The following is a 25049-nucleotide window of genomic DNA, read 5'->3' as shown; positions in this document are numbered from 1 at the left end:
TGAGCCTTTTCAGTGGTCTTTCTTTACTTCCTTTCTATCTCCTCAGCTAGCAGCAAGATCAATTCTTCTAGAATATGAGAATGAAGATTATAGACACAGATCTAAGGATTTCATTTAGCACTTAAAGAATAATAAAAATACCTTGAGTAGCCTGCACCACTCGCAAGCAGCAACAAGAGCTCCCCTTCCCCCTTCCATCTCAGTGATACCAACAGCTCAGGCTCAATGGTTCTGCACGCTTTCCTTTCCCAGCCTCTGATGTGCAATGGATTCTATATTGACCTGTTTTAGCATATTACATCAACAGAAAAAATAACACTTTGTCCTTTCTTTCTCCTCTAGAGGGAATTCTCCCCCAGGTCAGTTCACCGAAAGGGCTCAGTGAAAGGTCTAACAAGCACGGAAGCAACAAAGGAAGTAGAAGCACACGAACTGAGCAAGAAGAGATGTGCAATAGGGCTGCAAAAGCTAGAACCGGCTTGCCACCACGGAGCTGCAGCACAACGCTGCTTTCTCGGACTCTTCATGACCTCCACTGATCTACTCCCAATTCCCAGCATTCTTGAAACACGGAATTCGGGGATTTCCATGGCCCACGTTGCAGGGGAAGTCAGGCTCAGTTGCAGTGAGAACAGAACTTTACATTCTTAAAGTCAAAAATCGAGACTGAGTCCTGCATATAGCTTGTAAAAGCTGGACATCTCAACTCCTTTTAACTCATTATTTAAGAAGAATTTGAACCCAAACCTATCAAAAATCAAAAACGGAGGATGAACGTGTTTCCCTTCTTCCATAACATTTATACCACACACAGTATTTCATCATGCTGCTATGTTACCGTATAGCAGGAAGATTTACACTAAGCAAGATGCACCATTTAATTATATAAAGAATTAGTGTGTTCAGTAATGCAACGCATCATTACTGATAAACGCCCTGGAGTCCTTTGCAGGGTCTCTAAAAAAATTTACTTAGGCATAATGCTTTGTACATAACTTTCTTCACTACATTATCAAAAAAATACACAATCCAATATTAAATATTCAAAATGACACCACCTATGAGAACAAAAAAAAATAACATTTAGTGTAATCAATACATTTACATTTCAGCTACAAACCCAGAAGTATTCAAACTACCACAGAACACCACCAAACCCACCACCGACTCCAAGACGGAGCCCCACAAACTTGCAAAAGCATCTCTTGACAGTGGGAAGTTCTCGAAACCTTAGAACTGTACGAAACCAAAGTTACCACATCTTGCTGTGTTTCAGGAAGACAGTAACGAACATCCATTTCTTCAGAGGATCACGGAGACGCTCGAAGTAAATGTGCTTGGAATGCACTGGTTGATGGCCTATCCCAGGCTAGGCTAGCAAACTACCATCCTCGGGGAGAAAATAAACCAAGGAGATTTCTAGCTAAGAAGCTTTTCTTCTGATAAACTGAAGGGTCATGCAAGTCTCCTTGATGAGAAGGCCTCCGATCATATTTCAGCGTACCAGTGATGATCACATAAATGGCAGAGGTTAAGACAGGAATGTGAAAGCACTGGGTTTTGCAGTTGGGTAATAACATTAAGTCTGCCACAAATAAAATTCCTGCACATTTCTCCCACAGATGATCGACAAATTTTTGATATGCATCCTGATTGTTAAAATACGTGCTTAATGAAGAGACATCAACAACTTCTTTAAAAGGTAATAGGCATAAATTCACCAACGACTTCAAAACATTGGCATTAATAAATATACAAAGCAGTCAGGTTCTTGTATCTTCTTCTATTTGAGTGTTGCGGTGCAGGGATAGAAGAAAAATAACAGATGCCACGTGCAGCTGGCACTTTAGTACATCTGTGCTTCTGCATCACAACATAACTATCACCTCTTCACAGATTTGCCAGCAATGAGTCACACCATTTGTAAAAGCTCTGTGTAAAATGTTTGCATACAGAGACAAACACACTGCACAAAACACACACTTTTTATACGGGGCGGGGGGGAAAAGGAGAAGACTGATGGAACCAACATGAGGCCAAAACTTTCTGTGCCTAGAAAGATTTTACACAGCCTGCTCACAAGTGTTTGCTTTCCTCCCTGCTGCCTCTCCCCACTCTGCCACATGATGAACGCCATCCCCCTGGAAGAGAGAATGGACATCAATTACAGAAAGGCCTTTTGAGTCCAGAAAGGGGGGGAAGTTTTGAGGCATGAAACTGAAACAGAGCTTTTGCTGAAAAAGCTGACCGCCAGGCCTTTACAAGCCATTCCTTACGTGAGGCGTTCTCCAATTAATTGTGGCATTTAAACAAACAAACAAACAAAAAAGTCATCTCAGGATGAAAGCTGTTCGGCCAACGTAGTGCAGGACTGTATACCTTTATAGCACCTTCACAAAAGGTAAGGCCAGAACCTTCAGAAAAAGAGATTAAGGGAAGCATCTCCACCCACCTACTTTTTTTACTCTATATGTATACAACAGAAGCTTGATGAGATGCACAATGACATCATTTGGGAACAATGACAGACGTTATGACATCATAACACACTGTAGATAGTAATAAAATGGCTAAAATAATACTTACACCTTCACTAGGGAAAAGTAGACAGTTAGAGAGGACATTGTTACAGTAAAAATATTTTCCATCACTTATACTCCTTTCTACAAACTCTGCAAATTTCTTTTGGAAAACAATTAATTACCATTAATAGCCAACGTGTTGATGTATTAAAACGACAAAATGAATGAAAACTTGAGAAAAAGGTGAAATTGTATCAGATTACCAATGAGATCACATGAAGAGATCACACAGACTGATCTAACAAATACAGAAAGAACCACCACTCCTCAAGAACATGACGTTGGAAGGATGCTGAGTGCCATCAGTATTACAAGCAGCCTACCAAAGCTTGCTCCAGAAACTCTTCTGAAGGTTAGTTAACCTCCGCATTTGTTGATTTCATCGTTATGCCTTGATGTCATTTAGTAAAGACAACGTAGCAGTCCAAACTCTTCTGAAGGTTAGTTAACCTCCGCATTTGATTTCATCGTTATGCCTTGACGTCGTTTAGTAAAGACAACGTAGCAGTCCGCAGAGAATTACTACAGCGTTCCCTACCCGGAGTCTCCTTGTGGTAACTTGACTTCCCGGGATGGAGCAAGGGAAATCTCTTGCTTCCAGCTGCTGTGGATAAGCCGATCCTTGTCTGAGGTGCCGCTCTGCAGTATGCTGCATGTCCCTCTCGCCTGCTGAAGCTGCATTACAACAAGCTCCATCTTTCTCTAATTACACAAAGCATTACATTACATCTGCCTTGTTCTGTACCCTTACAAGGCAGTTTCTTTCTATATTTACTCAGGACAAGTATTGCACATATTAGTAGTAGCTTTTCTGGAGTAATGTTCCCTTTCCTTCTCTTTTATAGTTTCCCCATTAAAAAAAACCCCCAACATTTCTTCCTCCTCTTCCATCATAGAATCATAGAATGTTTGGGGTTGGAAGGGATGCCTAGAGGTCATCTAGTCCAACCCTGGAAGGGACCCCTAGAAGTCATCTAGTCCAACCCCCCTGCAGTGAGCAGGGACACCGCTAACTAGATCAGGTTGCTCAGAGCCCCATCCAACCTGGCCTGGAATGCTTCCAGGGATGGGGCCTCCACCACCTCTCTGGGCAACCTGTTCCAGTGTTTCACCACCCTCACTGGAAAGAATTTCTTCCTTATACCTAGTCTAAACCTACCCTGGTTTAGTTTAAAACCATTACCCCTTGACCTTCTTAACATGCAAGGCAACACAAAGTTTTCTATAACGGGAAAAAGCAGCATAAAAATGACTTCTACTCATCAGCATACTTGATATAACATAGGACAAAAAAAGTCTTTCACTGAATCACCATTCCAGTTTTGATACTTCCAGGTGTTATCTGGCAATTTATTTAAACAACACTCAACAAATTCATATTCAAATTTGATGGGATTGGGCTGTGAAACGGTCCAAGTTGCTACTGCACATTATACAGGAGCGGCCCAATTTAATCTCTACTGACCTCAACAGAACGGTGTCCGTGACCTTCTGGAGCTAGATACAAAAAACCCAGCTATGACAAAAATGACACAAAATGTCTTGCTAAATATAGCTGACTAATTTATTTTATTAAAGACTAAAATGGTATTTGTTACTGCAGCAACCAAAGAACACTGCTTCCTAGCAGCTAGAAAATGCTATTTCCATACCTTGGAGGCCAAATCTTGCTTTTCTTACACACGAGTACCAACTGATAGAAAAAAAAAAAAAAAAGTCAAAAATCCACAAAATGGAATTACATTCCCTGGGAAAGGCTAGTAACATTTAAACTTAGGAGAAACCTCGAGCCTTCTAGCACGTGTTATGCAGATCAGTAAATTCAAGAGCAATCACTAAACCAGCTTCAGACAGCAGGTCACGTACTCCCAGTCCAAAGCAATCTGTCTGTCACCACGCAGCCATATAGTTACCACTAGTTTACATAAAAATAGATGATAAATACAAAAAGTCTGACAATTATTCTGTCACAATTTGTCTGTTAACTTTAAAGTTTTGTTTCACAACAAAAGCAGCTCTATTTTAATTTCAGTGTTTCAAAATCAGGCCAGGTGACTGGTTTTATTATTCTATTCTGAAGTACAATTTAGTTTTCAAAAACATAACCTTTTGCTGTTTCTAAAGAATATAATCATTAGCGTAGGCCTGTTACCGCAGCGCATGTTCCCAGCCTTACTTTCCATTCTACTATGGCCACGCTGGTACCATTTTTCATTCTTCTCATACATTTCCCTTGTGGTGTTTTATTTATTTGCATGCAATTTGCTGTAATCATTTTATGAAGCCCAGCAGACCCAACATAGAAAATAGCCTTATTTCTAACTACTTTCACTGTCTTTAAGAAAAAGAGATAAAAACATTAAAACTTGTACCGAGATAATACTCGATAAAATATTATATATTTATAAATATAAGATTATACGTATAATATATTTTTATATGTAATAATATAACCATCTCTTACTAAGTCCAGCTTGCAATCTGTGGGATTTAACATTTACAGAAACATTTAAACTTTTTTTTTTTTTTTTTTTTTTTTTTACATTTTCAAGTGCCTTAAATAGAATACAGCTTCCAAACTTATTTTACAAGAGACAGCTTATTGCACTGTCGAGCCAGAAGGGACCATTACATCACCTAGACTTCCTGTCTAATGCAGGCCATTAAGTTTCACCTAGGTATCTATTCTTATACCTAGCCAAAATGCTTTAAAAGCAGTTCAGCCCTGGCACCAAACAACAGGTCACATGTAGAAGACGGGAGAGCGAAAAGTGACAGCGAGTCCAAGGAACTGGCAGGGCAAGTGTCCTGGTTTCGGCTGCAATAGAGTTAATTTTCATCCCAGTAGCTGGTATAGGGCTGTGTTTTGGATGTAGTATGAGAAGAATGTTGATAGCAACAAGTAAAGCATCAGTGTGTTAAGCAGTGCTTACACTAAAAGTCAAGGACTTTGCAGCTTCCCCTGCTCTGTCGGGTGCACAGGAAGCTGGGGGGGGACACGGCCGGGAGAGCTGACCCCGACTGACCCCAGGGGTACCCCACACCATATAACGTCGTGCTGAGCACATCGAGCTGGGGGAAGGAGGAGGAAGGGGGGGACGTTGGGAGTGATGGCGTTTGTCTGCCCAAGTCACCGTTACGCGGGATGGAGCCCGGCTGTCCTGGGGATGGCTGAGCCCCCGCCTGCCCATGGGAAGCAGGGAAGGAATCCCTTGTTTGCTTTGTTTGCACTCACAGCTTGGGCTTTCCCTATGAAACTGTCTTTATCTCAACCCACGAGTTTTCTCACTTTTCCAATTCTCCCCCCCATCCCATCCTTGGGGGACTGAGCAAGCAGCTGGGTGGTGTTCAGCTGCCTGCCAGGTTAAGCCACATCAACAAGTTCTGCCCAAATGATCTGTACAGCAGGCTTACTCTGGAAAATATTTTTTTTTTTTTAATTACTACTCTATAAAGCATCAGATTTACCAATAAATTACAGGTAAAGAAAAAGCTATTTCCCCTATAGGAATGAGGAGGACCCTGACAGTGACACCAGTAAAAGTCCCTAAGGAGCAGTGCAGCCGTTAGGATTATCCAGTAACCTCTTCGAGCTGTGGCTGCTTGCTGACGCTTCACAGAAGGGGAAGAAAAGCAAAACACCACCAGAGTACACAGTACCGAGTTAATTAAATGTATATTGGAAAAATTCCTTCCTGAACCTTTACACTGGAAAGTTGAGGCATGAGATTTGATTATGATCTTGGTAGTAATATTATTAGCACGCTGAGACCACAAAGGCAATTCTGTTCTCCTCGAGGCCCCTGAAGGTTTGCTCAGATTAACAGGTTTCAGTACGAGAAGGATCATCTCTTTCCCGAACACAAAATGTCCCAGAAGCTCAAAGAAATTATTTTTTACCAAACAACCTAATCTTGTCTTAAAAGACTCCAGGCGACAACAAGTCCTCCATTTTTACGGTAAGTTGTTCCAATATTAAGATATTTTTTTTTTTATGAAATTACTTGGTTTTGCAAGATAGAATTTGTACATACTCTGCTTTTCAGCTTTTATGTCCCTGTCAATGACACAAAAAAGCTCACTGCATGCAGTTACCTTTTCCATAAGTCAGTAAGCACCCAAAGCAATCCAGGCACTAATTAAGCTGCAATCAAGTGAAAAAGATTTTTTAAGCCTTATGTTGTAAGGTTTGTTTGCCAGCCCTTAGAAACATAGAATGAATCACAGAATGGTTTGGGTGGGAAGGGACCCCTAGAGGTCACCCAGCCCAACCCCCCTGCAGGAGCAGGGACACCTTGAACCACATCAGGTTGCTCACAGCCCCGTCCAACCTGGCCTTACTCAGAGCCCCTGGTCCAACCTTTGCAGTCCTCCTCTGAGCTCTCTTCAGTACTGCAGTATTCTCACCTTCTTTCTGAAGGATGCACACCAGAATGAAAACTCTTAAAAAAAAAAAAAATACCCACAGATTGCACTATTTACTCCTTAAACACTGCTGCAGAAAAAGATTTCATTAAGACTTTCACCATCTTGTCCCCTAAAACTCCCTGGCTCTCTGCATCCCAACTTTTCACAATAAAAGCTTGAAAACTCAGCTCTGTAAGTAATTTTCTTTCATTCACGTACTTAACAGATTCATCCAAAATCAGGACAAGCACAGTAAGATTTCTCAGAAAGTGACACTTCCCCAGAATGTGTGCGTAGCAACGAAACACAAAGCAGCAGAGACATTTTAAGTGTACCACAAATTGCAAAAAACATGGAAGCACTTAAGTTTTAAATCAGAAAAACCTGTACCAATCTTAGGCACATGTTACTAAAGCTAATCCTTTAAATATGAGAGGAAATTATTTGCTACAGCACTAAAATATTTGTGCAAATACCAAGAGATACAAACTTCACTCTTGTGTCTTCCTCAAATATTTTGATCAAGCCTATAAGTCTAGTAAAAAAAAGTTCCATCTTATCCTCTTACCTCACCGTCTTCACAGTCTCAGGGGCATAGAACAGAAATCTTTTCCAAAAGTCATCAACTCTGCGGAAACCATTTTGTTACAGGTAAACTACGAGTCTCAGCCTGAATACGAAAAAAAGACATCCCAAAAGAAAACCACATTGTTTGTTCGTGTGTGGAAAGAAAGAAAGATGGGACTTCTCTTTCTGTTTGGAACTTTCCAGGTGGGGCTGAAGGTGTAATCCTGAATCCCATAACAGGTTAGACATTAGGAAAAAATTTCTTCGCAGAAAGGGCTGTCAGGCACTGGAAGGGGCTGCCCAGGGAGGTGGTCGAGTCCCCATCCCTGGGGGGATTTAAAAGCCGGGCAGACGCGGTGCTGAGGGCCAGGGATTAGTGGTGGGATGGCAGGGTTAGCGGAACGGTCAGACTTGATGAGCTTAAAGGGCTTTTCCAACCTAAACAGTTCTACGATTCTCTGACTTGTGCGATTGTGCCAAAATGACCACCAGACAAAAAGCAGTACAGCCATCTGTGTGTACAATATGCAAGTAAACCGCTTATTTTTTGACCAAAGGGAACAGATAAAAAGTGAACCAACGCGCCTCAGCTCCTCTGCAACATTACATCAGGTAGGCAGAACAGAGGTGCAAAGATCTGGGAGTAGAGGTACCACTTCTTCCTAAGTGAAAAGTCTTGAAAAAGATCAAACCAGTATCTAAAGCGTTGATCCCTGCATCTTACCGATGCTAATGGTTAAAAACTGCGTTAATCATTTCTCCTTCTACTTTCCTGATTTCGAGGTTAGCAGTATTTTGTTTCTGCAGTTCGGTAAGCAAGGCGTTTCTTCACAGGGTAGAAGTCCAACTGTTAAAACAACTTGGGCAGGACTGGTGTCCATCTGCATCCGTAACTCGGGTCACGGTCTGTGAGGGAACCCGAGGCTCCACCGCGGTCCTGAAGCCTGCAAACCACTGCAGGAAAGCCATCGGTATCTTGTCTTTCTCCCTCTGCAGCGACATAAATCCCTATCCATAGGTGAAAATAACTATCTTTAACTGCAAGGTGTGGTACTGTATAGACCTTCCCTGTCTACAGGCAAACTCCTATTATCATAATTAGCTGCCCAGCAGTAAATTATAGAAGATAAAGGTGTCAAGCAACCACGTCAGATCTCTTTAAGCCAAATTTGTGTCCATTTTATCTTTAGCAGAAATGAATCTTCAAGAAGCTAAACTTCATTAAAAGGCTAGACTTGTAACCAAATAAATCACATTGCCGTATGATGACAAGCTTGTAACGCTGTTCAGAGGCTACTTAATGGCAATAGCACATTAAAATAAGCTTATTATAAAGCAAGTAAATTCTCTGCCTTATTCCTCATGTCTATCTTCATGTATGCGTTACCATTTGTAAGTGCTTTTAAAATGTTCTACCCAGTCCTGTACACATTGTCCTTTTCAAGGGCAATGAGATATTTTTATCGCCTATTAACTTTTTATCAATTTAATTAAAGAGCTATAGGAAAAGATCCCTACCTTTAGCAAAACATTTGCAACAGCATACCTTTGGAAGAGATTTCAATAAAAAGCCAATTTCATGCCAGGGGATCGCTCTGCTGTTTACTTCTGTACTCTCTGTATGACCAGCTAAGGTAATGAATTAACTTAATACCTGGAATTCACTGGTTTTGAGGAGAAAAAAAATAAGTTGTTCTCCATAGAATCGTTTAGGTTGGAAAAGACCTTTAAGATCATCTGCACATATTTCAGTCTCTCTTCTACTACAGCAGATGACAAGCCTCAGTTTCTTCCATCAGTTCCTTTTTTCATTAAAAAAAAAAAACTAACCACCTATTTTCTGTTGGCTTCCAAGCCAGCTTCTTCCCACTGTTTTATCCTTGTTTATCGTTCACTAGCCGATGTTCGCTGTTGAGTCTTAGATATACAGACCTCTGTGAAGCCGTTCTAATTACCATCCCATGAATCAGTTGTCAAGTGCTGCTTCTAAGTGGCAAGGCCAGCACTCCCCTCCAGGAGATCAAGTGCATCCACTTACCATAACAATGGAGCGCAATGTCCACAGGACACGCGTGCGCCACGAACAGCATTTATCATATTATTCATATGGCATGAACATACCAGACACTTCACAAAAACACGCTGCAAGAAGAGTCCTAATTCAAAAGGTTCATTATCCAAAAAGCACTAAAGGAAGAACATAGGTGGTAGGGGGAAGAAAAAAAAAAAAAAAAAAAAAGAGACTGCATTGCATTAATAATGCAGCAAGTAAGATGTTGGAACACGGTATTTAATACTGACTCATCACCAGACAGGCCGTCGTAACTTTAGCAGACAATACAGAAGTCTCATACCTGTGAGAAACAGTTGCCAGCCCATTTTTTTTTAAAAGTTTGGATCTGAGAATTTCAGGCACATTTCAAATGCTCAAAGCAAAGTGCTATGGGCCAAACCTGCAGTTACCTTGAACTGTATAGCTCCAGATGTTATTTCTTTTTAAAAGGTGTCAAAAGAAGCCCTTCGTTACAAGCAATACAGAGAAAGTTTTCCCTTAAAAATATTTAAGAATGTTCCATCTTGTTGCTAAGTACAAGGTGATCACATACTTGAATAGAAAAAAAAAATAATCTATTATTAGCAAATTCATCTGGAAATTAATACAGCTTTCTGTAAGCAAACCCTGCACAGTCCTCTTCTGCTAGCACAGCACACACTGTTTCTTTAAAGCGGTCAGAACACATAAAAGTTATCACCAAAGAAATAAGCTTCTAAAACAAAATAGAAAGCATAGAACAGATTTTAAACTGTTCTGAGTTTTATCTGAAAGTGCAACACAACTATACTTACTTGTGCTACTAAGAAACAGATGTGGGAAAAGAGAGATGGGAACAAAGTTTTAAGATAAAATGGGTGTCCACACAAAAGCTACTTAAAGTTGGGGGTTTGGTTTGTTTAGTTTGGGGTTGTTTTGGTGGTTTGTTTGGTTTTTTTCCCCCCCAAAGAAATGAAGAAAACATTAAAAACAGGCTGATGGCTGTAGGGAGATCTACCACTCTATAAATATGCTTTGCACATTCATTTAAAAAACCAAAGTAGCATAAAGATTAATTAATTGTTCCTAACATTTTAAATTGAAAGATCAAAACAAGTGTAATTATGTTTAAGGCATGTTTCTGTAGACAAAGAACATTAACCAAAAAATATAAAAGTACATCAAGTGTTTACAGGTGATACAATAGTTATCTGGATTGAGGACCTACTACGCTGAACTTCACGTTCAAGCATTTTCAGTGTACTACTCACGTAATTTTATGATGTTTTTCTTGTACAATGAATAACAATGCAGATACATGGATTCCTGCCATCCTTTCCTACACGGACTGATACTTCACCATGGGTGAAGGCAAGCTATTCCCCCTGTACGGTTTGTGCAGTACCACACACTGAACTTGTGATTAGCTGGACACCGACAGAAATGGGCTTCTCTGCTGCAGCCTCTAGTGGACAACAAAAATCCTCCTACTTCCTAAAGCTTACCGTAGCTCTGCCAGCAGAAAAGGTGCAGCAAATGCCTGTCACGCAGGGCACGGGAAGAGATCTAGTTATTGATCTGGCCATACTACATTAAATATATGAACTTCAGAACATGACATTCAACGTAGTAAAAAGCCAAGCTACTGAAGGGCAATGCAGACAAACATCTCCTCACCAGTTCTGCACACTGCCATCATCTGCAACTTCAGATGAACATTCAGATGCCGCTGCTGATACTCCCAATCACATACCACACTTCATATGACAGGCAAGCCCCGGGCCAAATGCAGAGTGAAAAGTTGATTTCCGCTCTTGGGGCTGTATGGGGGAAGAATCTGAAAATCCAAGTTTTCTTCACAATCCTGGAACAGATTTTTTTGAACTGATGGAATCAGGTCATGGATTTTTTTTCAGTTTCGAGTACTTTCAACAACCATTATGTTCACTTTTGTTCAATCAAATCAATAGCTCCTTTGCATCCTACCTGCGGTCGAGGTGTCAGGACTGCGTTGTACATCATCAAGAGGAAGAAACTCTAAGAGTAGGTTTTATCAACATATTGGTATTATTGTAACAGATACTAGAAGAAAAGCAGCATCAGTTCAAGGAGAACAGTAAAAGGGAAAGTGAATCCTTCAAAATATGCTCAGCAACCTCCCAATTACTCTCCAGGTTTGGCAGCAGATGGCTCTTCCCCCACTCTGCATTACCAGCAGCACCTAACACGTCGCTACTATTGGTTTTTCTGCCCATAACAACATTACTCGTTCTCCTCATCAGAAGAGGCTTCCTAGATTTGTTATTTTAAAATTTCAAAACGGCACGAAGCTAAATAAAGCCATACAAGAGCCTACAACCTACCTTTACGTACCGCAGCATGTTGTATTACGTTGCTTCATTCTATGGCATGTGGCATGCCTGTCGCTGAAGTGTAAAATATAGCACAAGCTGGCTCCTCAGCTGTGGCATGCTTTTGCCGAGAGACCAGAGCGCGACACACTTTCCACTTCACTGAGACATACCACATGTTACAAAACAGAGCTGTCCCATCATATTTCGAGTTAGTTAATACAGGAAGATTAGCGGCATCTCAAGAGATTTGTTTATCTACAAGGCTTACTTGACCACAGCTATCACTGAGGAATAGTACATCTGGAGCTCCGCTTTTCAGATCAGAATAAATTTTTCTGGTATATTCTCGACTAGATTTTCTTCTTGCATGTAACCAAAAAGTCCTTTTATATAAAAGGTATGAAACTGCACTGGCTATCCTCGATCATTCTATGATCATATGCTTAACCGGAAACATTTCTGTAAATCTAGGAGAGCGTAAGCAAGGATTTACTTCCGAATAGAATACAACTACGTTTCTGTCATACCTCTATCGAAGATTACTACGTCTATGATCAGCTGATTAACCTTATAATCTGGTAGATGGGTTTCCTCCAAAAATAGAGAATGAAATAAATTTAAGAGTTGTCCTGTCCTCCTTCTTACTGTCAAATGAAGCACAATTCACCACTAAGACAGATGCATGCAATCTGTGTTGTAATAAATCCTACACCGTAAGATGGACCAAAATAAAAAAAATGGAAACTTCATCCATATCAAGAGACAGGTGCATGTCACAGCTTAATAAAAAAATATCAGATTTCTGGGAGCACAACACAGAGCAAATTGAGGCTGAACTATCTCAGCTACAGCCAGATTTCACCAGGAACCCAAATAGAGCATTTTGTGGAGCCACTTACAGCCCTAGATTTTACAAATTGCCAGTATGTATAAACCCCCAAATCAATATGAAAGTTTTTTTCTTTATTCTGAAGCATTAGTTATTGACAGTACTTTCTGATCAATGGTGTATCAGAAGATAGGATACCTAACACAGGTGGCGGTTGATTATTGCAGCATACGTACACTAATTCCATATATTTGTGATATTGTTACATTTAACAAATCCAGAATTCTACCCAAAGCAAAAACCCATCTAAACTGACGGTCAGCAGAACTCATTGCTCCAAAGTGCACTACAAAGCTCCTCAAAAACACAGAGCAAACCTTTGCTCAGCTATCGAGTGCCATGTTCCTCTGCGACCTGTGTAGGATAGACTCCATCTTGTGTGTGACTCAATACTCGATAATTAATATGTAAAAGGTGTTTTTACCGGCAACTGTTAACATGGCGAAAGTATTATGAAGGTCCAAATATTTTATCCTGTTGATTCTTGTTACAAAATTGCTTTAGGTTTCAGATTTTTAATTTTTTTTCTTTTCTGTGCTCTACCTTCTGACTCATGGCTCTGACAGGCCTACTGGCATCTCCTCATCTCATAGGTAACCACCACCACCACCACAGGCCAAATTAAGGAAGCAGCTCCACACCCACCTGCCCTGTCATCCCAACCCCCATGCAAAACCACTTTTTGGATTCAACATTAAAGACAAAACCCTGCACCAACCTGTTTCATCTGAAATAGGTTTGCCATTGCTGTCATTAACAACATAAGCAGAAACTAATGGGATTGTGCAACACTTGATCACCTCCGTGTTAAGTAGCCTTGCCACCTCACATTGCATGACAGCACGACATCTTTCAGTTGCTTACAAGTCTACTAAGATGTAATTGTTTATATGGTTTGAATTACGATTTTTGAGAAGCTGGAAAACAATTCCATTTCCAAGAAAGACTTAGAGGGCTTTAGAGTGCAGATGACTGAAGCTGAGCAGACATAAGCTTAGATCTTACGGTTAAGGCACTGGTTAAGGCACTCGAAAAGCGCTGTGAACAACAAAGCCTCTCTGAGGTTTTAGTCCCAATCAGGTAGGCCAAAAGTTTCAGAAGTGCCCATTAATTATATGTTCTTATGTCTTACTTTATTTAATTTATGACTTGACATAGCAGACCATGATCTTCACATGTGCAAAATTTTCACTGTAACTGAACTTGCTGGAAGCTGGTTTGAACATACGAAATAGTACCCGAAAGCAATTACTCCAAACAAGGAGCCCCCGTCAATAGCAAAACCAACAGCCTGCTTTTCTTTCACCTGGCCTTATGGTTGAGATGCTACAGAATTGCTTAACATCAAAAAAAGCATTAGCTTATGTTATAGCCTTTCTCCTAATGAAGCCACTGACATAGCCGCCTCCTTTACTGGACCACTTTCGTAGAATTTGGAGAAATTCCATAGTGAAATGCAGCTGATATTTCCAGAAGGAATTACAATTGCTAAGGAAAGGCATGCAGAAATACTGCATTCGCACCACAGAGTCAATCACCAGGGAGATATGGTCCTTCACACTGTGCAGGCAAAATTGATTAAAACTTTTAGTGTCATTTTATTAATGCCTCACCTGTAAAATGAGATGATTATACTGTACAAATATTCTATTAATAATTTAAATCACAATTAATTTTACAAATAAGTTTGTGAGCAACCATCCAAAAATGCGGTAAGGGGTCTCCTCAAGCAATATTCTCAATATATTACCTAATCAGAACGCAAAGAAAGAACGGATTAAGCAAGACCTTTTTTTCAGAACATGCTTTACAGCTTTTTCACAAAGAAGGAGCCTTCTAAATTTCTATTTTGAATTAGTGAAGAAAAATCTGTATTATGCATTTTAAAACATTTATAAATATAAAATTCTAAAGCTAACAAAATATATTCATTCTCCTTCAAAAATAGATCAGAACTAGAGAAAAAGAATAATTATATCAGACTTTTTAAAATGGATTCTACTTATTGTGTTTTAATTGTCTTTTTCCTCACTTCAGAGATTTAAAAGAATCTAATCCATACATGAATGCTTGAGCTCAGCAAACTCCCTTGACTTTTCCTCTGTATATTAAATATTATTAAAGGAAAGAACGAAAAGAAAAAGGACAAGGAGGACTCCAGAGACCACTGTAAGTCAGAAAATGGCATTTAGTAACAGCTGCAAAGTTCAAATACCATCAAGCTGTAGTGAATTGCACAAGTGGCAGCAATTGTGTAAGGATATAGATACGAGGGCTGTAAGTTAATGCAGTTCATAATCAGCTGCTAAAACGACGACCGTGGGGTGACGGTTGTTATTTAGGAAAAACCATATTAAATAGCATCATCTTTGAATTGATTGAGAACTCGGTATCTGCTGGGGATAGTAGCCTCAGAAAAAGAGAGCAGCTTAAATCATCCTGCAATTTCTAACTACTTTGCAATGTACTTTAAATCCTTCTTACAGTATATAACGTAGGAATAACACTAAAACATATAAGAAAAGAAAATATAATCCCGAAATGTTCTCTGGGTCTATGTCACTTTGATTTATAACAGTTATTTCTAAGACAGACAAAAACACACAGATGCAAACAATTACTCTATTTTTGTAGGCAACAAGTGAGGTGGGTGGTAACTGAGAAATTTTGAAAAATCCTGTCACAATATTCCGTTTTTTCTTAAGTAACCCTCATCACACAACAAACGCTCGCCACATCAGAGACTTTCCAGGGCCTGAAGGGCCGCTTTGATTCCAGACCGCTGCAGGCATTAGCGGGGACGTAATTAGGGTAAAAAGTTCAACCACAGTTCCATGTCTAGAGTGCTGCCAGAAATAAATTTCCTCTCATTCACTGGTTTCTACTGTACCCTCCCTGAGAAACATATTGAAAACACATTTATCTTTGTAGAGTTTGTTCCTCTTCTAATTAACTTTATAGCGTTTACAGTATTTAATAATTTAAAGTGGAATTTAAAGTGGCCCTGGAACCAGCAGCTTTGCCTGTAATGGCGCTGTGCATTATCTTTTCCCTGTAGTGCTTCTTTTGACAAGTTACTCACGGAAGGTATGTGCTCCAGCTGGTTTTATCTGGCTGTGCATTTAGCAAAAGGCTACTTCCTTCCCTCCATCTCCTCCCCGTATCATTACACGCACGGGGGGTTGGAACAGCAGTAAAATGAAACTATGCCTCGGCTCGGAAATCTGCTCTCCCAAACCTCCACGCTATCCCAGGGATCGCTGAGAAAAAGGTTTATCTTTTTACAGCTTAATAAATCAAAGCTTTAGAAGGTCGAAACTACCCATAGTTCTCACCAACTGGTCAAAGTTTGACCCCAAATGCTCGATTTCTTCCTTCCAGTTTTGATCCAAGATTAACAGTTTATTATAGTTCAAAGGTTATTTCTTACTATACTTCACTCAGACAAACATTTGCCGTATCAGAAGAGCACCAGACCTTTCCTACCCTTGGTATTTACAAATGGAAACGCTACCTTCTTCCCTTACAGCTCGATCTCCTTGCATTTTATCTGTGAGAAAATTCACAGAATTTCCAGAAAACATGACTTCAACCTTGCAAAAATACTTGAAGTACGTTAATATAATTATAGAAACAAGTTACAAGAAAACATTCCGGGACGTGAAGAGCTCTTCTTAATCTTAAGAACGTTGCTATCTTTAGCACATAACAATCAAATCCAACATCACTAAAAGGAATTTAAACTACTTTATTCAGGGGTTGCGTCTCTCAGGATCTTAAAAGCTACCACACAACCTGTTAAGGCTAAACTGATTTTTCCTACAATAACCAGAGAGGATAATGTTTTTCATCTGCTAGAACGGAAGGAAATCTTTGCGAGGCAGTTGATGGGACGGCACACTTTGCAGTTAATGATGCTTTACAGTTTTTCAACAGTACAAGAGCCTTTGGGACTCAATCCCTCAAAGATAACAAACAAGAGCACTTTACCCAACTTAAAAGGTTCTACTATACTTTTTAGAACAAAACCAATTAAATTAAGTTTGCTCTTTAGAAATTTAAACTTGTATATCCTTGACAGCCTTCAAAAAATAAGGCTGGGGAGAAAAAAATATGACCGAATTTTGCGTAGTCTTCCATAAAAGACCACAAATATTTAACAAACTTCATGAAATCTATTTCATGGTGTTCAAGACAATTGAAAATCATAACCATCTGTCCAACCCATTTTTATGTGTGATTTTAAAAAAAACGTGCTGTATTTTATCTTGCGTGGATACACCCTTTACACGCTCAATTGCATGATTCAGTCTCTGGCAAGTCCATGGCATAACCGCTGCGTTTGCAATGGCATTCCAGTCAAAATATTCCAGGGAGGGTTATTCTGAGCACTCTGAGAACTGCGAATACGAACTTCATTCATCACAGCTAATTTCCTTCTCTCGGGTGATCCTTCCGGAAAGCTTTGCTGTTTATCTCCGACAAATCATTTCACAGTTAGCTAGTTTTAAACATTAAAAGCCACGGACACTTAGAACTGGACACTGGATTTTAGCATTAACTAGTTACCTTGTCAGATAAGGAATGTGGTCATGTGATCTTAAAATATTAACGTGAGAAAATATTAACACTGTAATTGCATTGTTTCTATTCTTACTCATGTAAAGCTGCTTTCTACCTAAACCGTAACACTCCCATAAACACGTTCCCGAGTTAAACTTGTGTTAAGGTTAGTAGGTTTTAATCTGCAGTAGCCATGTTAATAAAGCACGCTTCCTGAAAATCTGCTGCCAATTGATTTGCCTTGTAAACTGATCAGCAGGGGAAGAAAAAAAAAAAAAAAAAAAAAAAAGGCTGGCTAGCCAAAGTTATACATTTTGCTTGCTCTACTACTCCTCCTTCTTTAACTTGCCCTTATTTCCTTTCTCCTCCCATGATTAAAAAAGATTACCTCTTGCTTCTCATGCCCTTACATGACCTCCCGTCCAATTCTTCAAGTCATGCAAAATTTTCCATCACTTGACAGCATTAAATTAGTATGTCTTTCTAAAAATATATGCTAGAAAGCTAACACATGCTATGGGCTGGCTGCATACGTTACTGACTGAGGTCCTTCACTCTCCATCATGTAGAGTGTTGGAAAGTCTACTGGCCTCAAACTTTTACTTTTTAATTTCTATACCTGATCTTTCAGTTAGCTATACTTGTATAGTTACCTATCATATATGCGTACATAAAAGATTTTGGCATAAATTCCTAACCTTTTATGTATCTATATTTGGCTATTCGGACAAAGGACAAATGCACCAAAGTGTCAGACATTTTTTGTAAGGATGGCTTAGAGATCTGGGTTGCATTTCAAGGAGATCTTCAAGATTATGGGTTTTTTTCCCCCATCTCCTGCTGTTTTAACAGAAGATGAAATATTGCTACCCAGAAACATGGTTGTCAGGACAAATCACTTACAGAATTTTTACCTTCTTTGTTTTTCTCTGCTAAAAGAGGGAAGGGCAACAGAATAAAGCATTATAGCAAGCGAGACCACAGTTCATGGCCAACCAGCTTCGGCAGCAAACTTAACCTAAGGGAATTCCTTCCTCTGTGCTCATTCCCACCTTCATGCTACAATCGACCACATTCTCAGCTGCACCTTGCAGTTTTGCATGCAATTGTTCGTAAACCAGGTGACTGAAATAATCCGTATCATTAAAAAATAAAATTGGAACATTATTTTTTACTTGGATTATTTCTGTCATCTCCTTTCCTGTACAGTTTTACAGCCAGCTGAAGTGACAGAGCCCAGGGATGCAGAAAGCAGCAGTGCAGAGGCAGCAGCACAAGTGGGTGAGGTGAGTAGGAATTTTAAGTCATCTTTGCTGCTAGTCAGTGAATCGCAGAACGACGGGTTAAATCCTACCCTGCTGTAAGCCCACAGGGGTACTGGTACAATCCATTAGCTAGACTGGTATGCATTTCATTACATGAATTTTGTCCCTTATGTATGACAAACTGCTCAGCTAATAAGGAAAAAAAAAAAAAAAAGAAGGAAAGAAAAAATCTTTAGAGTAAAAACAAAGTTTGGTAACTCATAATTAAGCATGATGGGGTAACACACAGAGTCATGAGAATGCTTGGTATTTGAGGAAAGGTAGATACAAGGGTTTTAAGTATTTAAAGTGTTCTGTACTCAAGAGAGGGGTTTCATATGTAAGCCACTGCAATTACTCATCTCTGTCTTCCCTGACCCCTTCTCTCTGCACCTACAAAGTTTGGGGTTCCCCCCTCCCCCCCGCCCTCGAGTGGTCAGTTCTGTTTTGTTAACTTTCTTGTTACCTATATCATCTACTGAAGGGCAGATTTGCAATCACTCTCAAACCCCGATTTCTTTCTTAATAATCTAAAAGAAAACAAAATTATACCAGTCAATTTCCCCTTAAACATCTCCATTAGCTAAAATGAAGCATTATGCAAATTAAAGCTATCGGTACATTTACATTTGACCAGAACAAAAACCACGTCTAGTGTATCTTGGACCTCTCTCATGTATCTGAAGGTGTTCTACAGATCCAGTACGTTCCAAACCAGGGTTTCAACAACACAGACAAGGAAAACAGGAATACATTTCCATTTAACATAACTGGTCTTATCTAGTTATCTCCAAACAGCACACATTGACTGGTCCTGCCATGCAGTTTTGCGGCCACCACTACTACTTTTTTTTGAGGGGAGGGAAAAAAAAATTCGCCATTCACTTTACAGATTACTAATCTTGATGTTTCACCACCTAGAAAATTCATGAATATGTACCAAACCCCATCAATTCATTTTGTGCGTGTATAAAGATTTGTTTATCTTATCACCAAGAACAAAGTAAGCATGCCTCCACAGAATGCCACAAAAACAAAATTTATGCAGATGTTCTTTCCTTTTTGGTTTTCCTTTAATTTGCAAATCTTGTAATCTAAGACTGAAGTTGACTGAACCAACATCTAAACCAGCACAGTAGTATCAGCCAAAACACACAATCTGTTTCCCATTTATGTGTCAAGACTGCATCCTTTTTGGGGGCTGCGAAAACTATTGTTTTGAAAAGATTATATAGTGAAACCATGCTAGACATTTCAGTCATTTTACTAGATGGAAAATTGGACCTTTCAAGTACAAAAATGTGTGTACCAAAAGCTAGTCAGAAACTCAGATACAAGGCAAAAGTTTAGAAAACACAAATTTAGCCTTCCCTGGTCAAATACTCATTGTGGGGAACACAAGGATTGAGATTAGTGGCAAATCTCTCTCTACAGAATTTTTACATGAAGCAGGTGCCAGAAATTAATTTCAAAGTACAAAGTTTAGAATTTTAAATACACTAAAATAGATCTTTTTAAAGCAGGTTCTCAGCCATGAATGTCTCAATGAAATCAGGATTTAAAATTAAGAAATATTAAACTGAAGGTTAAGACCTTAATACTGATATTCAAAGGAATAGAAGTTTTAGCAGCATATATAGCAGTGGCTACAGTATTAGGTTACATCACCAAAGAGATGCAATCCACATGCCAAGTTAGCCAGAAGTTCATTTCTAAGTTAATACATTGTTAAATCTGTGGGAGACATACTAAAATTTAACAAGATATTTTTAGACCCGTCAAAAGTCTGTAATTCAGTAAAACATCAGGGGATCTCCAGGGTAAACTATTGTATTTCTAAGTTACCAAGAGATCTTTCACTACGTAAATGACAATGAAAAAAAAATTCAGGAGTGAAACAAATCTAAACATTGATTTTAGGCAAACATTATCTTGCGCAAAGTACTTTTATACTCATCTTTGTTTCATAACGAAGGAAAGAAGTCCTCGCATATTATCACAGACAAAATTATTCATTAATTTCTTTCCATTAAAGTACAAGGTACATTAGAGGGAGAGCGAAAAGTACTGAAGTTGCTTCATATAAGTGATATTTTTGAAGTTATTAATTCATCACTACTTGAAAATTCTTTGGATTTCAGATTGACAAATGTTCTACATTAAAAAGAATACCTTTTTATCATGTTTCTCTCATTACAGTGTATTTACTTTACAGCTAAAGCAAAAGAGAAGAATTTCCTGATGGTAACCACTAATGCAGACTAGTGGTCAGAACCAGGAAATCCCAGCTCCTAACTTGAACGTGTCAATATCTCATTGATATAGTCCTAAAAGATAAAATACTATTAAGTGTCAGTGCAGTGGATCTAGATAAAAAACCTATATTCTATCAGATTTGTATTACTTTAATGGCTTAGCATCTTTAACACTTAAAACTTGCTCATGTAATTTTCATACATGCTGAATTCAAATTTCTCAAAGATTTCTATGCATTTGAATATATGTACTAGTCCATAAAAATCACAAAACGTCAACATATTTGAAAGTATGATCGCTCATCTATCACGGAGAACTGTTTACACACAGTATTAATAGCTCTTTAACACGTGTTTTCTTAAGGTCAAAAATAGCATGTGGTAATTTACAGCAACTCCTAAACTGTAATGAAGAGTTAATAACCTGCTACGGTTTTATTACAAGTCAGGTGTAAAATGCATTTATTCTTCACCTTCCATCCAAAAAAATTAACAACTTCAAAGCACTTTCTAGAAGAGCTACTGAAAATGGATTCTATATAAAGGATTGCCAATGAAAAGTATTTAAATTAGACTATTGCCTCCAGATAGAGCACGGTCCCAAAATATTCTTCAACAGTAAGTCATGGTGCCAGCCACAAGCTCTTCCAAAATGTTAACCGTGTCCCTTATTTATTAATGACAGATAACAACAAAAACTTATTTGGACATGTCAAAATGACCGGAGATGTTCCAGGAAAAGAGTACCAATAGCTGCAAATTTGTGCAGAGCAACCAGTAGTCAGAAATTCTGAAGAACTGCTAGGAAAAATCCCAATGATGATCAAGGCTGAAGAAGTCAAGTTTCCCCCCCCCCGAATCACTCTCCTTGGCAAATGATTCTGACAGATTTTAGACAATAACCTGGGTAAGATTTGAATGGGAGCAAGCCAGAGGACTGTTGGAAGTAGCAAAATCACTTCAGGAGGTCACACGTTTCTCCTTTAAAAAAAGTGACAAACTGGGGTCCTAGTGAAGAGGAGGATGGGGGGCGCCTCTGCTGGCAGAATTGTTTTGGACATTGGCCCCATTGTCATTACCACATCCAATCTCATTCGGTTTATATTAAAGAAAGACGATGTAGTTTAAGGTATCAGCATCACAGATTGTGTGCTGGAAGACTTGGGTTTCACTTCTGGATCTGCTTTGGTCTAGTTGCCTTTGAGAAAAATCATTCAGTCTTCTAAACACTCCGTTTAGCTTTCTGTTAAATGGGAAATATTTTAGTCTCAGTGGTACATCATTTCACTGATTATTTTACCTGCCATTGCCGTAGACAGAATGGGCCTCCTATTCCCTGCACAGCCTCAGCAGCGTGCTGACAGCTGCAGTATTTCATGCCATAGCCAGCATAATCTCTAAAGTAGGTGAGGAGATGACTGTAGTGAAAATATCAAGTGCTTTGGAATAAATCCTCTAGAATAAACGTAGCATTTTCTTCAGATATGTGATTAAACAAGGTGTTTTATCTGTCCACAACCATTAAGATATACAGGAAACGATGTTAAGCACAAAGCCTCAAAAACAGAACTCAAATTGTGATTCAGGTTCAGAGGCCATTTGTGGCACGGCTATTTTAATGTTCTACACAAATTCTTCTTTCTGCATAACAATCATTACAGAAATGTAACAGAAGAAAAAACGAGTGCGACACTTGAGCCAATTTAAAAGGAGGGCGACTCCAGTTGAGGGCAAGCTATCAAAGGCCTCTGAATCTGAAAGCTATTGACAAAATAGGTAATTCGCAAGGACTCTTTCCAAAATACCTTGCAATGTAGAGTAAACGTAGAAAAGTGTTTCAGAAGTTTCTGTGGAAGGTTTACTGCCATAAACAAACTGCTTCTTTATTAACTGGGTAAAGAGCAGCCTGTAGCACAGTCTCCTTTTTTTAATGATGTACTAGAGTTCTGGTCACAGCAGAAAGCCTGATTTAAAATCTTCAATTTGCAGGTATTTAACGACTGAGAAGTAGTAACACAAACCTATCCATTCATTTTGAAAACATATGAACTTTTTTTGTAGAAAAGCAGAAACTACCAATAACCTTTGAAGTATTTCCCATTAACTGAGGAACACAATAACCCCATGAAAACAACAGTCCTTATAGTTTGGCCATTTCTCAGACATCTCGGCTTCTAAGGCAAAGGTACGAAGGAAAGTTTTTTCCATCCAACATATCCTTTACGTACATAAATATGTTTGGATTAAGACAGAAAGCCCTACGAGAGCAGTATTTGCATCACTGGTAGAAAGAGTTATTCACGACATTACATACACTGAGGGGAGGGGGAAGGAGAAGCAGCACTATAAACAGTTTTGCAAGTTGTAAACACATCAATAGAACGACATTTCACTTCTCTACCCTACGTGGGGTTTGTTTTAAACGTTTAAGATAGGTAACATGAATATTCTAGTTTAACACAGTAATAATACCTACAGAGATTTGATGGTCCCCCTCCACACCCAGAGCGATTAAATTCTTAATTGAAAAAGGTGTGGCACAGAATTAATCTTACTACCGTAAGATTTACTTCAACTGTTTAGCCTTTGAATCACTGTGTAAAGGATTACCCTTGAAAAACAAATATTTTCCTGCAGGTATAGATAGAAATCCTTTGATTTGTCTGAACCAGCATATCAAACAGACATAAAATATCTTAAGGCCCTCTTTTAGAAGAAGGGCAACAATACTGTCCAGAGAGCACAAGACAAGACTGTTAACTTATTTTTCTAACACAAAGTAGATTTAACATGTATTTTGCTACTAAACAGTGAGTGGCTGTAACAATGAAATTGCTTGGTGCTCAGAATTCATTTGGTATATGACTGCTGCTTGAAAGCATCTTTTAATTACTTTTTAAGACCCAGAGATTGCGTTAGACACTCAATAATAATTCTGACCAGGATTAATAGCAGAAAAGGCTAATCATAAAATTGCAATTATACCGAGAACAAAATAAACTTAAAATACCTCTTCATCTATTTTATATCAAGAGTCTCTATTTTTTATTCCTTTTAAACAGCTTAAGTCATATGCAAACGCATGCTGACACACTGAAAAAAATGTTAAGAGTACTTCACAGTGTTATCCCATGAGCAAAAAGGGAGCAGAGCTTTAAAGATGTAACCCACTGCTGGGTTTTTCTAGATGACAATTTATATGACTTTGCTCACAAAAAAAAATATTCTTACCCAGAAGATCCAATGCTTTTGCACACACCAAGAAGAGGCCGCTTCTCAGAAAAGTTATCACATTTCTGAGCACCTAATAAGAGGGAAAACAAAAAAAGAAAAAGCAAATCACTATGCACTGTTCGTGTTACCTTTCAAAGTACCAGCGTGCGCGTTGTGGGGGCTCAATATATTGAAAGGATATTGAATATGTAACACAAAACTGTACAAGATTAGTGATAGAAATACAAGTAACAGGCAGAGTCACGAACACGGGAAGAACCGTTCTTGAAAGAGACAGCAATGAGTAACAAAACAAGTAGCAAAATCTGGCCGGGATTTTGGAGCTATTTTCTATTCGTTTCAGTTGGGGTTAAGGATTCTGTAACTGTAACAAGTAACACTTGCTCACTTTTCATTGTTTTATAAAAGTTGCCTGTAATAAGGCTGTCACCAACTCCGCGGGGGGTTCACACATTGGTTTCCAATTTATTCTACGGAGGTAGAAGTGGAGGGTAAGTGTGTTAACCATAAGAGCACAGGGTAAGAGCAGCCTCTCCCTTTAGCACATGACAGGCTGGGCTGCGAGTGTTCCCCCAAAGCACAGCCATGCTTGCAGCCCACGCTCCGTGCCTAAGAAAATACAAGATGAAATTCAAAACAGTCTTCAATAATCGCCCTGCCACCAAGGGATTTAAGCCGTTCACAAAGCAACCTCCAGCAGCTTCCAGTGAGACTCGGGCTCTGCCTGCTGTTCATGCAAAGGGAAAACACGGCTCTTAACACCACGTCCAACCTCCCTTTAATATGAGCTTCAGCAGGTAGCCCCAGCGTAGCCCCAGCAGCAGGGTTTGGCATGGGCTCGTCCTCTGCTCTAACCCAGGCG

The 25049-nt window shown here is 39.2% G+C and overlaps 1 protein-coding gene across 6 annotated transcripts in view; it reads right to left on the bottom strand.

Annotated features, from left to right (window-relative positions):
- BCAS3 (BCAS3 microtubule associated cell migration factor) overlaps positions 1-25049 on the bottom strand; it is a 384390-nt gene that overhangs the window by 333413 nt on the left and 25928 nt on the right. For 5 of the 6 annotated variants that reach the window (XM_035889526.1, XM_009633926.2, XM_035889529.1 and 2 more), the window contains exon 6: positions 24185-24257. In XM_035889526.1, the coding sequence (XP_035745419.1) occupies positions 24185-24257 (73 nt within the window). Of the gene's footprint in view, positions 1-11265; positions 11344-24184; positions 24258-25049 lie in introns of those variants that run through there. The other variant, XM_035889530.1, reaches the window with a different exon arrangement.

The sequence above is a fragment of the Egretta garzetta genome, unplaced genomic scaffold, assembly GCF_000687185.1.
Source record: "Egretta garzetta isolate BGI_Z169 unplaced genomic scaffold, ASM68718v1 scaffold112, whole genome shotgun sequence".
Classification (NCBI taxonomy): domain Eukaryota; kingdom Metazoa; phylum Chordata; class Aves; order Pelecaniformes; family Ardeidae; genus Egretta; species Egretta garzetta.
The sequence above is the reverse complement of the archived record's forward strand: the minus strand, read 5'-3'. Positions and strand labels throughout refer to the sequence as shown.